This window comes from Carcharhinus amblyrhynchos, unplaced genomic scaffold (genome assembly GCF_965287045.1).
Source record: "Carcharhinus amblyrhynchos unplaced genomic scaffold, sCarAmb.v2.hapA chromosome_1160, whole genome shotgun sequence".
Classification (NCBI taxonomy): domain Eukaryota; kingdom Metazoa; phylum Chordata; class Chondrichthyes; order Carcharhiniformes; family Carcharhinidae; genus Carcharhinus; species Carcharhinus amblyrhynchos.
In genome coordinates this window covers 17,708-31,227 of record NW_027650900.1, presented here as the reverse complement: position 1 = coordinate 31,227, position 13,520 = coordinate 17,708, and the positions used below count along the sequence as shown (strand labels likewise).

At 55.8% G+C, this 13,520-nt stretch overlaps 1 protein-coding gene across 1 annotated transcript; it reads right to left on the bottom strand.

The window, feature by feature from the left end:
• Positions 1 to 221: 221 nt before the first annotated feature.
• LOC145340573 (aquaporin-3-like) lies at positions 222 to 13,317 on the bottom strand. The gene is made up of 6 exons (XM_080185041.1): positions 13,152 to 13,317; positions 12,045 to 12,171; positions 8,991 to 9,128; positions 7,911 to 8,029; positions 6,788 to 7,005; positions 222 to 456 (listed from the first exon to the last, which is right to left on the bottom strand). Exons 1-6 carry the CDS (start codon positions 13,257 to 13,259, stop codon positions 222 to 224), a joined length of 945 nt encoding a protein of 314 aa, XP_080041167.1. The 5' UTR covers positions 13,260 to 13,317.
• Positions 13,318 to 13,520: the final 203 nt, after the last annotated feature.

The window sequence follows — 13,520 nt, the reverse complement described above, 5'->3', positions numbered from 1 at the left end:
GGGGTGTAGGGGGCTGGAGGGGGTTACAGAGATAGGGAGGGGGGTGTAGGGGGCTGGAGGGGGTTACAGAGATAGGGAGTGGGGTGTAGGGGGCTGGAGGTTACAGAGATAGGGAGGGGGGTGTAGGGGCTGGAGGGGGTTACAGAGATAGGGAGGGGGTGTAGGGGGCTGGAGGGGTTACAGAGATAGGGAGGGGGTCACAGAGGTCAAGAGGGAGCCCCTCACATCGCCATGGCGAATTGTTCCTCGACTCCGGCCTTGTCCCTCCGGCAGGCTGGACCCTCCTTCCCCCCTCCGCCTCCGGCCTCCTCCCTCAGCTGATGCTCCACCTGCTCCTTGCCGTCTCCCTGGGCCTGGAGGTGATGGAGTTCCACGAGTAACTCGTAGGCGAGGGCGCCCAGGACCGCTCCAACCATGGGGGCAACAATGGGAATCCACCACCAACCCTGCCCAGCCCTGCCCGCGGGGGAGGGACAGAGAGAGAGAGAGAGACGGGCACCGGGTTAGAAACTGCCATTGCCAATCACCCATCACCCTCCCCTCACCCATCGCCAACACACAACCCCCTCCAACCCTCCCCTCACCCATCGCCAACACTCAACCCCCTCCAACCCTCCCCTCACCCATCGCCAACACACACCCCCTCCAACCCTCCCCTCACCCATCGCCAACACACAACCCCTCCAACCCTCCCCTCACCCATCGCCAACACACAACCCCCTCCAACCCTCCCCTCACCCATCGCCAACACACAACCCCCTCCAACCCTCCCCTCACCCATCGCCAACACACAACCCCCTCCAACCCTCCCCTCACCCATCACCAACACACAACCCCCTCCAACCCTCCCCTCACCCATCGCCAACACACGACCCCCTCCAACCCTCCCCTCACCCATCGCCAACACACAACCCCCTCCAACCCTCCCCTCACCCGTCACCAACACACAACCCCCTCCAACCCTCCCCTCACCCATCGCCAACACACAACCCCCTCCAACCCTCCCCTCACCCATCACCAACACACGGCTCCCTCCAACCCTCCCCTCACCCATCGCCAACACACGGCTCCCTCCAACCCTCCCTCACCCATCACCAACACACAACCCCCTCCAACCCTCCCCTCACCCATCGCCAACACACGACCCCCTCCAACCCTCCCCTCACCCATCCCCAACACACAACCCCCTCCAACCCTCCCCTCACCCATCGCCAACACACAACCCCCTCCAACCCTCCCCTCACCCATCGCCACACACGACCCCCTCCAACCCTCCCCTCACCCATCCCCAACACACAACCCCCTCCAACCCTCCCCTCACCCATCACCAACACACAACCCCCTCCAACCCTCCCCTCACCCATCGCCAACACACAACCCCCTCCAACCCTCCCCTCACCCATCGCCAACACACAACCCCCTCCAACCCTCCCCTCACCCATCGCCAACACACAACCCCCTCCAACCCTCCCCTCACCCATCGCCAACACACACCCCCTCCAACCCTCCCCTCACCCATCGCCAACACACAACCCCCTCCAACCCTCCCCTCAGCCATCGCCAACACACAACCCCCTCCAACCCTCCCCTCACCCATCGCCAACACACAGCCCCCTCCAACCCTCCCCTCAACCATCGCCAACACACAACCCCCTCCAACCCTCCCCTCACCCATCGCCAACACACGACCCCCTCCAACCCTCCCCTCACCCATCGCCAACACACAACCCCCTCCAACCCTCCCCTCACCCATCGCCAACACACAACCCCCTCCAACCCTCCCCTCACCCATCGCCAACGCACACCCCCTCCAACCCTCCCTCACTCATCCCCAACACACAACCCCCTCCAACCCTCCCCTCACCCATCGCCAACACACGGCCCCCTCCAACCCTCCCCTCACCCATCGCCAACACACAACCCCCTCCAACCCTCCCCTCACCCATCGCCAACACACAACCCCCTCCAACCCTCCCCTCACCCATCGCCAACACACAACCCCCTCCAACCCTCCCCTCACCCATCGCCAACACACAACCCCCTCCAACCCTCCCCTCACCCATCGCCAACGCACAACCCCCTCCAACCCTCCCCTCACTCATCCCCAACACACAACCCCCTCCAACCCTCCCCTCACCCATCGCCAACACACGGCTCCCTCCAACCCTCCCCTCACCCATCGCCAACACACAACCCTCTCCAACCCTCCCCTCACCCATCGCCAACACACAACCCCCTCCAACCCTCTCCTCACCCATCGCCAACACACGACCCCCTCCAACCCTCCCCTCACCCATCGCCAACACACGGCTCCCTCCAACCCTCCCCTCACCCATCCCCAACACACAACCCCCTCCAACCCTCCCCTCACCCATCGCCAACACACAACCCCCTCCAACCCCTCCCCTCACCCATCGCCAACACACAACCCCCTCCAACCCTCCCCTCACCCATCACCAACACACAACCCCCTCCAACCCTCCCCTCACCCATCGCCAACACACAACCCCCTCCAACCCTCCCTCACCCATCGCCAACACACAACCCCCTCCAACCCTCCCCTCACCCATCGCCAACACACAACCCCCTCCAACCCTCCCCTCACCCATCACCAACACACAACCCCCTCCAACCCTCCCCTCACCCATCGCCAACACACAACCCCCTCCAACCCTCCCCTCACCCATCGCCAACACACGACCCCCTCCAACCCTCCCCTCACCCATCGCCAACACACAACCCCCTCCAACCCTCCCCTCACCCATCGCCAACACACGGCCCCCTCCAACCCTCCCCTCACCCATCGCCAACACACAACCCCCTCCAACCCTCCCCTCACCCATCGCCAACACACAACCCCCTCCAACCCTCCCCTCACCCGTCCCCAACACACAACCCCCTCCAACCCTCCCCTCACCCATCGCCAACACACAACCCCCTCCAACCCTCCCCTCACCCAGCGCCAACACACAACCCCCTCCAACCCTCCCCTCACCCATCGCCAACACACAACCCCCTCCAACCCTCCCCTCACCCGTCCCCAACACACAACCCCCTCCAACCCTCCCCTCACCCATCGCCAACACACGACTACCTCCAACCCTCCCCTCACCCATCGCCAACACACAACCCCCTCCAACCCTCCCCAACACACAACCCCCTCCAACCCTCCCCAACACACAACCCCCTCCAACCCTCCCCTCACCCATCACCAACACACAACCCCCTCCAACCCTCCCCTCACCCATCCCCAACACACAACCCCCTCCAACCCTCCCCTCACCCATCGCCAACACACAACCCCCTCCAACCCTCCCCTCACCCATCACCAACACACAACCCCCTCCAACCCTCCCCTCACCCATCGCCAACACACAACCCCCTCCAACCCTCCCCAACACACAACCCCCTCCAACCCTCCCCTCACCCATCCCCAACACACAACCCCCTCCAACCCTCCCCTCACCCATCCCCAACACACAACCCCCTCCAACCCTCCCCTCACCCATCGCCAACACACAACCCCCTCCAACCCTCCCCAACACACAACCCCCTCCAACCCTCCCCTCACCCATCGCCAACACACGACCCCCTCCAACCCTCCCCTCACCCATCGCCAACACACGACCCCCTCCAACCCTCCCCTCACCCATCCCCAACACACAACCCCCTCCAACCCTCCCCTCACCCATCCCCAACACACAACCCCCTCCAACCCTCCCCTCACCCATCGCCAACACACAACCCCCTCCAACCCTCCCCTCACCCATCCCCAACACACGGCCCCCTCCAACCCTCCCCTCACCCATCGCCAACACACGACCCCCTCCAACCCTCCCCTCACCCATCGCCAACACACAACCCCCTCCAACCCTCCCCTCACCCATCGCCAACACACAACCCCCTCCAACCCTCCCCTCACCCATCGCCAACACACGACCCCCTCCAACCCTCCCCTCACCCATCGCCAACACACAACCCTCTCCAACCCTCCCCTCACCCATCGCCAACACACGGCCCCCTCCAACCCTCCCCTCACCCATCCCCAACACACAACCCCCTCCAACCCTCCCCTCACCCATCCCCAACACACAACCCCCTCCAACCCTCCCCTCACCCATCGCCAACACACAACCCCCTCCAACCCTCCCCTCACCCATCACCCTACCCTCACCCATCCCCAACGCACGACCCCCTCCAACTCTTCTCTCACCCATCGCCAAAGTGCGACCCCCGCCCCCCCCCATCCCCAGCTCCCTCATATTGTGCTGCATACCAAGGTTGAATAGCTCCTACCTCTCTGCCCCCACCATCTCTCTCCTTTTGGCATGGGGGGGGGGGGGGTGGGTGGGGGACAGGTGGTGTATTAGACAGGGGAAGCTACGTATATCTATTGCCACCCAAGTCACCCTCTCCCCCTCCCCACCCTACTCCAAACTTCCCCACCCAAACACAAGCCCCCACCCTCCCTCCCACACAAAGCAGAGCTCCCCCCTCCTGTTACTGACGCGGGATTAGCCAAATACACACACACACACGCACAGAGACACACACGCACGCGCACAGAGACACACACACGCGCACAGAGACACACACACGCGCACAGAGACATTATCACACTTACACATTCACACAGAGATGCACACTTACACAGAGACACATATACTTACACGTATACACACACACATATACTTACACATACACACACACACACACGCTGAAACTCAGGCGTCCCACTCACGGGGCAAAACCACCACTCCATCTCCCCTCTTCACCCTCTCTGTGCCAAGAAGAACAGCCCCAGTCTCCCTCTCTCTGTCTCTCTGTGTGTCTCTCTCCCTCTCTCTGCCTCCACATGAACTGCAGCCCCCCCCCCCCCAACTCATTCCCTGGTCCCTCCTATTTCTTGGTGACACAGTGTGGGGTGAGCACGACTGCCTCACGGCGCCAGGGACCCGGGTTTGATTCCCGGCCTCGGGTCACTGTCTGTGCAGAGTCTGCACATTCTCCCCGTGTCTGTGTGGGTTTCCTCCGGGTGCTCCGGTTTCCTCCCACAGTCCGAAAGACGTGCTGGTTAGGGTGGATCGGCCGTGCTAAATTAGTGTCGGGGGATTAGCAGGGTAAATATGTGGGGTGACAGGGATATGGTGGGATGATGGTCAGTGCAGACTCGATGGGCCGAATGGCCTCATTCTGCACTATATTATTCTATTCTATGATTGACACGACGTACAAGACATTGGGAAGGCCACATTTGGAGTGTGTACAATTCTGGTCACCCTGCTGTAGGGAGGATGTTATTAAACTGGAAAGGGGTCAGTGAAGATTTACTAGGATGTTACCGGGACTTGATGGTTTGAGTTATAAGGAGAGGCTGGATAGACTGGGACTTTTTTCTCTGGAGCGTAGGAGGCAGAGGGGTGATCTTATAGAGGTCTATAAAATAATGAGGGGCACAGATCAGCAAGATAGTCAATATCTTTTCCCCCAAAGGTAGGGGAGTCTAAAACTAGAGGGCATAGGTTTAAGGAGAGAGGGGAGAGGGTCCAGAGGGGCAATTTTTTCACACAGAGGGTGGTGAGTGTCTGGAACGAGCTGCCAGAGGCAGTAGTAGAGGCGGGTACAATTTTGTCTTTTAAAAAGCGTTTAGACAGTGACATGGGTAAGATGGGTATAGAGGGCAAACGCAGGCAATTAGGACTAGTTAGGGGTTAAAAAAAAAGGGAGCAGCATGGATAAGTTGGGCCGAAGGGCCTGTTTCCATGCTGTAAACCTCTCTGACTCTGGTTCTCCCCTGCGCATCCCCCTCCAACTTTCCCCAATCCTCTCGCCTAAATATATCACATCTACGGGTTCTCCTTTATCTATCCTCTTCGTAGAGCCCAAGCAAATTGGTCTGCAAGACTCCCCCCCCCACTCAACTAAATATATCACATCGACAGGTTCTCCTTTATCTATCCTCTTCGAAGAATCCAAGCAAATTGGTCTGCAAGACTCCACCCCCCCACTCAACTAAATATATCACATCTACGGGTTCTCCTTTATCTATCCTCTTCAAAGAGCCCAAGCAAATTGGTCTGCAAGACTCCCCCCCCCCCCACTCAACTAAATATATCACATCGACGGGTTCTCCTTTATCTATCCTCTTCAAAGAACCCAAGCAAATTGGTCTGCAAGACTCCCCCCCTCAGCTAAATATATCACATCTACGGGTTCTCCTTTATCTATCCTCTTCGAAGAATCCAAGCAAATTGGTCTGCAAGACTCCGCCCCCCCCACTCAACTAAATATATCACATCGACGGGTTCTCCTTTATCTATCCTCTTCAAAGAACCCAAGCAAATTGGTCTGCAAGACTCCCCCCCTCAGCTAAATATATCACATCTACGGGTTCTCCTTTATCTATCCTCTTCGTAGAACCTAAGCAAATTGGTCTGCAAGACTCCCCCCCCACTCAACTAAATATATCACATCGACAGGTTCTCCTTTATCTATCCTCTTTGAAGAATCCAAGCAAATTGGTCTGCAAGACTCCCCCCCCTCAGCTAAATATATCACATCTACGGGTTCCCCTTTATCTATTGTCTTTGAAGAACCCAAGCAAATTGGTCTGTAAGATTCCCCCCCCAACCTCAGCTAAATATATCACATCGATGAGTTCTCCTTTATCTATCCTCTTCGTAGAACCCAAGCAAATTGGTCTGCAAGATTCCACCCCCACCCCCCACCTCAGCAGGGACAGGGGCAGGCGGGTGAAGGGGAGGGAGGGAAGGGTCTTGGAACTTACGTGAAGACTTCAGTTCCCCAGCCGGCCGCCAGGGTCAACAGACGGGGCCCAAAATCCCGAGCAGGGTTAATGGCGTAACCAGAGTTCGATCCCATCGACATTCCGATGCCCACCACCGACAAGCCAATGAAGATGGGCTGGAGGATCTTGGGGGCGCCGTAGTTCTGGGCATCCACCACGGCAAAGATACACAGCAGTAGAGTTCCGGTCCCGATTAACTGGAGGTGGAGGGGCGAGAGGTCAAAATAGGGTCAGCACCTCTCGATGTTCTGGGCAGCCTCGGAGAACTGGCAATGCCAATCTCCAAACCATCTGGAAATCCGGCCCCCCCCCCATCACCGTTACCCGTCTGCCCAAAGACAACTTCCTCCTGGAGGGATTGGCCCCAACTATTGGTCAACCCGTTCCCCCGTCAGCGCTGGCTAACTTGTCCATTCTCTCTCCCGCCCCCATTCAGGGAAGACCCACAATCCACGCCAACACTCCCAGTGCCAGTGCCGAGGGAGCGCCGCACTGTGGGAGGGTCGGTGCCGAGGGAGCGCCGCACTGTGGGGAGGGTCGGTGCCGAGGGAGCGCCGCACTGTGGGGAGGGTCGGTGCCGAGGGAGCGCCGCACTGTGGGGAGGGTCGGTGCCGAGGGAGCGCCGCACTGTGGGGAGGGTCGGTGCCGAGGGAGCGCCGCACTGTGGGGAGGGTCGGTGCCGAGGGAGCGCCGCACTGTGGGGAGGGTCGGTGCTGAGGGAGCGCCGCACTGTGGGAGGGTCGGTGCCAAGGGAGCGCCGCACTGTGGGAGGCTCGGTGCTCAGGGTATGATAACGATACTTTAATTCTAAGGTTACAGTACATTTGTGACTGACCGCATTTATTTAAGTCCCTTGAGTACCTGTAAAGGGAGACCGCTGGACTACAGAAAGGTTAGTCAATAAAATACTGCCACGTTTTGCCAATAAACCTATCAGGAAATGAGTGTCTGGTTTCACACTTTACCACCAGAACACCTCTGGTCTTCGTGTGCCGAGAGGGGGCATTTCGTGGTACTGTAGGTCCCCAAGGAGCGTAAGCCTAGCTCCAGTTGTACCATGCTAGGGTGTAGCATCAAAGATTAACAAGGATAAAGTGCCTACCTGGTCAATGAAGCCATTGGAAAGAGTCAGGAAGGGGGCAGGATACGTGCCAAAGATAAACGCGGTGGCCCGTGGCCCAGTGACGGATAGGGTCCCGTTATCAACAGCGTGGATCCCGTCTGTCGGAGCGAAAACAAGGTTCAGAGAGATCGTCCCGCGCTCATCCCGCGGGGAGTGGTCTCTTCGAGAGTGGGAACGTGCGGGTGTTTGGGAATGGGGGGGATTGGGAATGTGGGAAGACTTGGGGAATGGGGGTTCTGGGGAATGAAAACATGCTTGGGGATGAGAATCTGGGAATCTTTGGCAAATTGGTCTGTGTGGAAACTTCGGATTGGGAACGTGGGCATCTTTGGGGCTGTGAGGAGATTTGGGAATGGAAGCTGGTGGTTATTTAGGAATCGGAATGTGTGGACATTTGGGATTGGGGGGGGGGATGTGCAGATATTTGGCAACGGGAAGTTGGGAATATTTGGGATTGGGAGTGCGGAGTTATTTGTGAATGGGAATATGTGGAACTCTGGCAATTGGGAGTGTCTGGAATTTGGGATTGGAAGTGTGAGGACATTTCAGATTGGGAATATGGGAATCTTTCGGATTGGGAGCGCATAGTTATTTGGGGATCGGAATGTGTGGATACTTTGGGAATGGGAGTGTGAGGAGATTTGAGATTGGGAGTGTGAGAATATTTGGCAATGGAAATCTTTGGGATTGGGAGTGCGTAGTTATTTGGGAATTGGAATTTGTGGATATTTGGGAATGGGAATGAGAGGATATTTGGGAATGAGTATATTTTTGGGCTTCCGAATATGCCGATATTCCGGAATGAGACTCTTGGGAACGTGTGGCTAATTTGGGAATGGAAATCCGGGAATTGCGAGGACTCTCCCAAATGGGAATGGGCGGATATTAGGGATTGAGAATATTTGGTTCTTTGGGAAGGGGCGGATGTGGATATTTGGGAATCGGAATGTCAGGATATTTGGGAATTGGGATGTGTAGATATTTGGGAATGGGGGGACGGGGGACTCAGAGTCGGGAATGTTGAACAGGGTGAGGTGGGAGGGGGGGCGGATTACGCACCGTGATGAACACCATAAACAATGGCAGCTCCAACAAAGCCTCCGAGAGTCTGGAAGAACATGTAAAATGGGAGCTTCCTCCACTGGAACCTTCCCAATAAACACAGACTGAAGGAGACGGCTGGGTTCAGGTGGCCCCCTGCAAGGGAATGGTGAGATAACAACAATATCTTGCATTGATATAGCCCCTTCCACACAACAGACAAAACACCAACTCCTTCACAGCATCGCTCTTCAACTGAACCCCAGCCCAAGGCACTCGGGGTTAAAGATCCCGGTATTACAGAGTGCCTTCAAGGGAGAGAGAGAGAGGGGCAGAGACAGAGGGGGGAGAGAGAGGGGCAGAGACAGAGGGGGGAGAGAGAGGGGCAGAGACAGAGGGGGGAGAGAGAGGGGCAGAGGGGGGAGAGGCAGAGGGAGAGACACACACAGAGGGAGAGAGAGAGAGAGAGACAGAGGGAGAGAGAAAGAGACAGAGAGGGAGGGAGAGACAGAGAGAGACAGAGGGAGGGGGAGAGACACAGAGAGGGAGAATGAGATAGAGACTCAGAGAGACTGCGTGAGAGACAGAAAGACAGAGAGATTGAGAGAGACACAGACAAACAGGGAAAGAGAAAGAAAGTGAGAGTGAGAGAGAAAGGCAGAGAGAGTGAGAAAGAGAGACAGACCGACAGATAGAGAGAGAGACAGAGAGCGAGAGAGAGCGAGAGAGAGCGAGAGAGAGAGATATAAACCACCCCGAACCCCTCGATTACATTCCAGTCTGTAACTCACTCCCGGGTATCTGTTATTCTATATATAAACCCCCCCAAACCCCTCGATAAGATTCCAGTCTGTAACTCACTCCCGGGTATCTGTTATTCTATATATAAACCACCCCGAACCCCTCGATTAGATTCCAGTCTGTAACCCACTCCCGGATATCTGTTATTCTATATATAAACCCCCCCGAACCCCTCGATTAGATTCCAGTCTGTAACTCACTCCCGGGTATCTGTTATTCTATATATAAACCACCCCGAACCCCTCGATTAGATTCCAGTCTGTAACTCACTCCCGGGTATCTGTTATTCTATATATAAACCCCCCCGAACCCCTCGATTAGATTCCAGTCTGTAACTCACTCCCGGGTATCTGTTATTCTGTATATAAACCACCCCGAACCCCTCGATTAGATTCCAGTCTGTAACTCACTCCCGGGTATCTGTTATTCTGTATATAAACCACCCCGAACCCCTCGATTAGATTCCAGTCTGTATCTCACTCCCGGGTATCTGTTATTCTATATATAAACCACCCCGAACCCCTCGATTAGATTCCAGTCTGTAACTCACTCCCGGGTATCTGTTATTCTATATATAAACCACCCCGAACCCCTCGATTAGATTCCAGTCTGTAACTCACTCCCGGGTATCTGTTATTCTATATATAAACCACCCCGAACCCCTCGATTAGATTCCAGTCTGTAACTCACTCCCGGGTATCTGTTATTCTATATATAAACCACCCCGAACCCCTCGATTAGATTCCAGTCTGTAACTCACTCCCGGGTATCTGTTATTCTATATATAAACCACCCCGAACCCCTCGATTAGATTCCAGTCTGTAACTCACTCCCGGGTATCTGTTATTCTATATATAAACCACCCCGAACCCCTCGATTAGATTCCAGTCTGTAACTCACTCCCGGGTATCTGTTATTCTATATATAAACCACCCCGAACCCCTCGATTAGATTCCAGTCTGTAACTCACTCCCGGGTATCTGTTATTCTATATATAAACCACCCCGAACCCCTCGATTAGATTCCAGTCTGTAACTCACTCCCGGGTATCTGTTATTCTATATATAAACCACCCCGAACCCCTCGATTAGATTCCAGTCTGTAACTCACTCCCGGGTATCTGTTATTCTATATATAAACCACCCCGAACCCCTCGATTAGATTCCAAAGTCTGTAACTCACTCCCGGGTATCTGTTATTCTGTATATAAACCACCCCGAACCCCTCGATTAGATTCCAGTCTGTAACTCACTCCCGGGTATCTGTTATTCTATATATAAACCACCCCGAACCCCTCGATTAGATTCCAGTCTGTAACTCACTCCCGGGTATCTGTTATTCTATATATAAACCCCCCCGAACCCCTCGATTAGATTCCAGTCTGTAACTCACTCCCGGGTATCTGTTATTCTATATATAAACCACCCCGAACCCCTCGATTAGATTCCAGTCTGTAACTCACTCCCGGGTATCTGTTATTCTATATATAAACCCCCCCCGAACCCCTCGATTAGATTCCAGTCTGTAACTCACTCCCGGGTATCTGTTATTCTATATATAAACCACCCCGAACCCCTCGATTAGATTCCAGTCTGTAACTCACTCCCGGGTATCTGTTATTCTATATATAAACCACCCCGAACCCCTCGATTAGATTCCAGTCTGTAACTCACTCCCGGGTATCTGTTATTCTATATATAAACCACCCCGAACCCCTCGATTAGATTCCGGTCTGTAACTCACTCCCGGGTATCTGTTATTCTATATATAAACCCCCCCGAACCCCTCGATTAGATTCCGGTCTGTAACTCACTCCCGGGTATCTGTTATTCTGTATATAAACCACCCCGAACCCCTCGATTAGATTCCAGTCTGTAACTCACTCCCGGGTATCTGTTATTCTGTATATAAACCACCCCGAACCCCTCGATTAGATTCCAGTCTGTAACTCACTCCCGGGTATCTGTTATTCTGTATATAAACCGCCCCGAACCCCTCGATTAGATTCCAGTCTGTAACTCACTCCCGGGTATCTGTTATTCTATATATAAACCACCCCGAACCCCCCGATTAGATTCCAGTCTGTAACTCACTCCCGGGTATCTGTTATTCTATATATAAACCACCCCGAACCCCTCGATTAGATTCCAGTCTGTAACTCACTCCCGGGTATCTGTTATTCTGTATATAAACTAGGATGGACTAATTCTGATCCCATGTCTTATGGGATGTGTTATTGAATTCCGTTTCTCCTGCGGGACTGGGACATACCTGAGATTCCCCCGGAGATGTAGATGCCGAATGTTGCGCCCAGACCAAATCCCAGGTTGACGGAAAGGAACTCCCCGCGGGTGGTGTGACTCACTACCATCTGTGCCACTGCCCCACAGCCAAACAGCTGACAGAAGGAGAGAGGTCAAAGTTCTCAACTCATCGGGACCGTCCGAGCCTCCCACTGCCGCCCCTCTGCCCCCAGCCTCCGGTTCCGTCCCGCCAATGCAGCCGGCCATTCCTTCCTGGGGTCAAAACTTTCTGGGAACGCCCTCCCTCTCAACAGCGCCCCGGGTGTGCCCACACCACGCAGGGTACAAGGCGGGGGCTCACCCACCACCTGCCCCCAGGCGCGAGTCAGGACGGTTGTGGAACCCACCCTCCCCCCCCTCCAACGGAAAGGGTTGGCAGGATGGAAATGGATTGTCCTGGCCCACAAAGGGCACAGCAAGATCCCACGTGTGAGGGTGTTGCCAGCACTCAAAAATATTTGCCCCCCCCCCCCCCCCCCCCCCAACACACACACAGTGCGGCGCTCCCTCGGCACTGACCCTCCCCACAGTGCGGCGCTCCCTCGGCACCGACCCTCCCCACAGTGCGGCGCTCCCTCGGCACCGACCCTCCCGCAGTGCGGCGCTCCCTCGGCACCGACCCTCCCCACAGTGCGGCGCTCCCTCAGCACCGACCCTCCCCACAGTGCGGCGCTCCCTCGGCACCGACCCTCCCCACAGTGCGGCGCTCCCTCGGCACCGACCCTCTCGCAGTGCGGCGCTCCCTCGGCACCGACCCTCCCGCAGTGCGGCGCTCCCTCGGCACCGACCCTCCCCACAGTGCGGCGCTCCCTCGGCACCGACCCTCCCCACAGTGCGGCGCTCCCTCGGCACTTGCATTGGGCGTGTCTGCCGGGATTCGGGAGCTTGTGTCTGTATTGTGGACAACATCAAGGCTCTCTGACATGGAGAGAGCGCCACGGCCACTTTCGGTGGGGGGCACAGATAATGGTGGGTGGGTTGGTTAGTGGAGCGCTAAGAGAATGCTCAGTGGGTGAAGCTCACAAGATTTGGCTAAACACAGATGGTAAAAGATAAATGAAGCAACCCTACTTACGATCAACATGCATACTCCTAGAAACTCAGCCAAGCATTCGCGGAGCAGGCGATTCCTCAGTCGCAGGGTATTGTGGACCTTTTCTGCTATTTCTTTTGCTCTCCCCATTTTTCACGCGGCGCGTCTGTCTCCGTCCCCACCTCTGATCCCCTCCTGTCAGGCAACCTCTTCCTCAAAGCCTGTGGATCGGAAGGGGAGAACAGTGGGTCGGATCTCAAACAACAACGAGACAGAGAACAGGAATGAGGTAGAGAATCTGGTGAATGGCGACAATAATCTCTCCCTCAATGTCAACAAGATGAAGGAGATTGTCATCGACTTCAGGAAGCATAAAGGAGAACATGCCCCTGTCTACATCAACGGGGACGG

Excerpts from the sequence above, each read along its gene's own strand:
- LOC145340573 (XM_080185041.1), bottom strand. The coding sequence starts at position 13,259 with ATGGGGAGAGCAAAAGAAATAGCAGAAAAGGTCCACAATACCCTGCGA. Across the intron at positions 9,129-12,044 it reads CATCTCCGGGGGAATCTCAG|GGGGCCACCTGAACCCAGCC; the intron begins GTATGTCCCAGT and ends ATTCCCTTGCAG. Across the intron at positions 457-6,787 it reads TGGGGAACTGAAGTCTTCAC|GGCTGGGCAGGGTTGGTGGT; the intron begins GTAAGTTCCAAG and ends CCCCGCGGGCAG.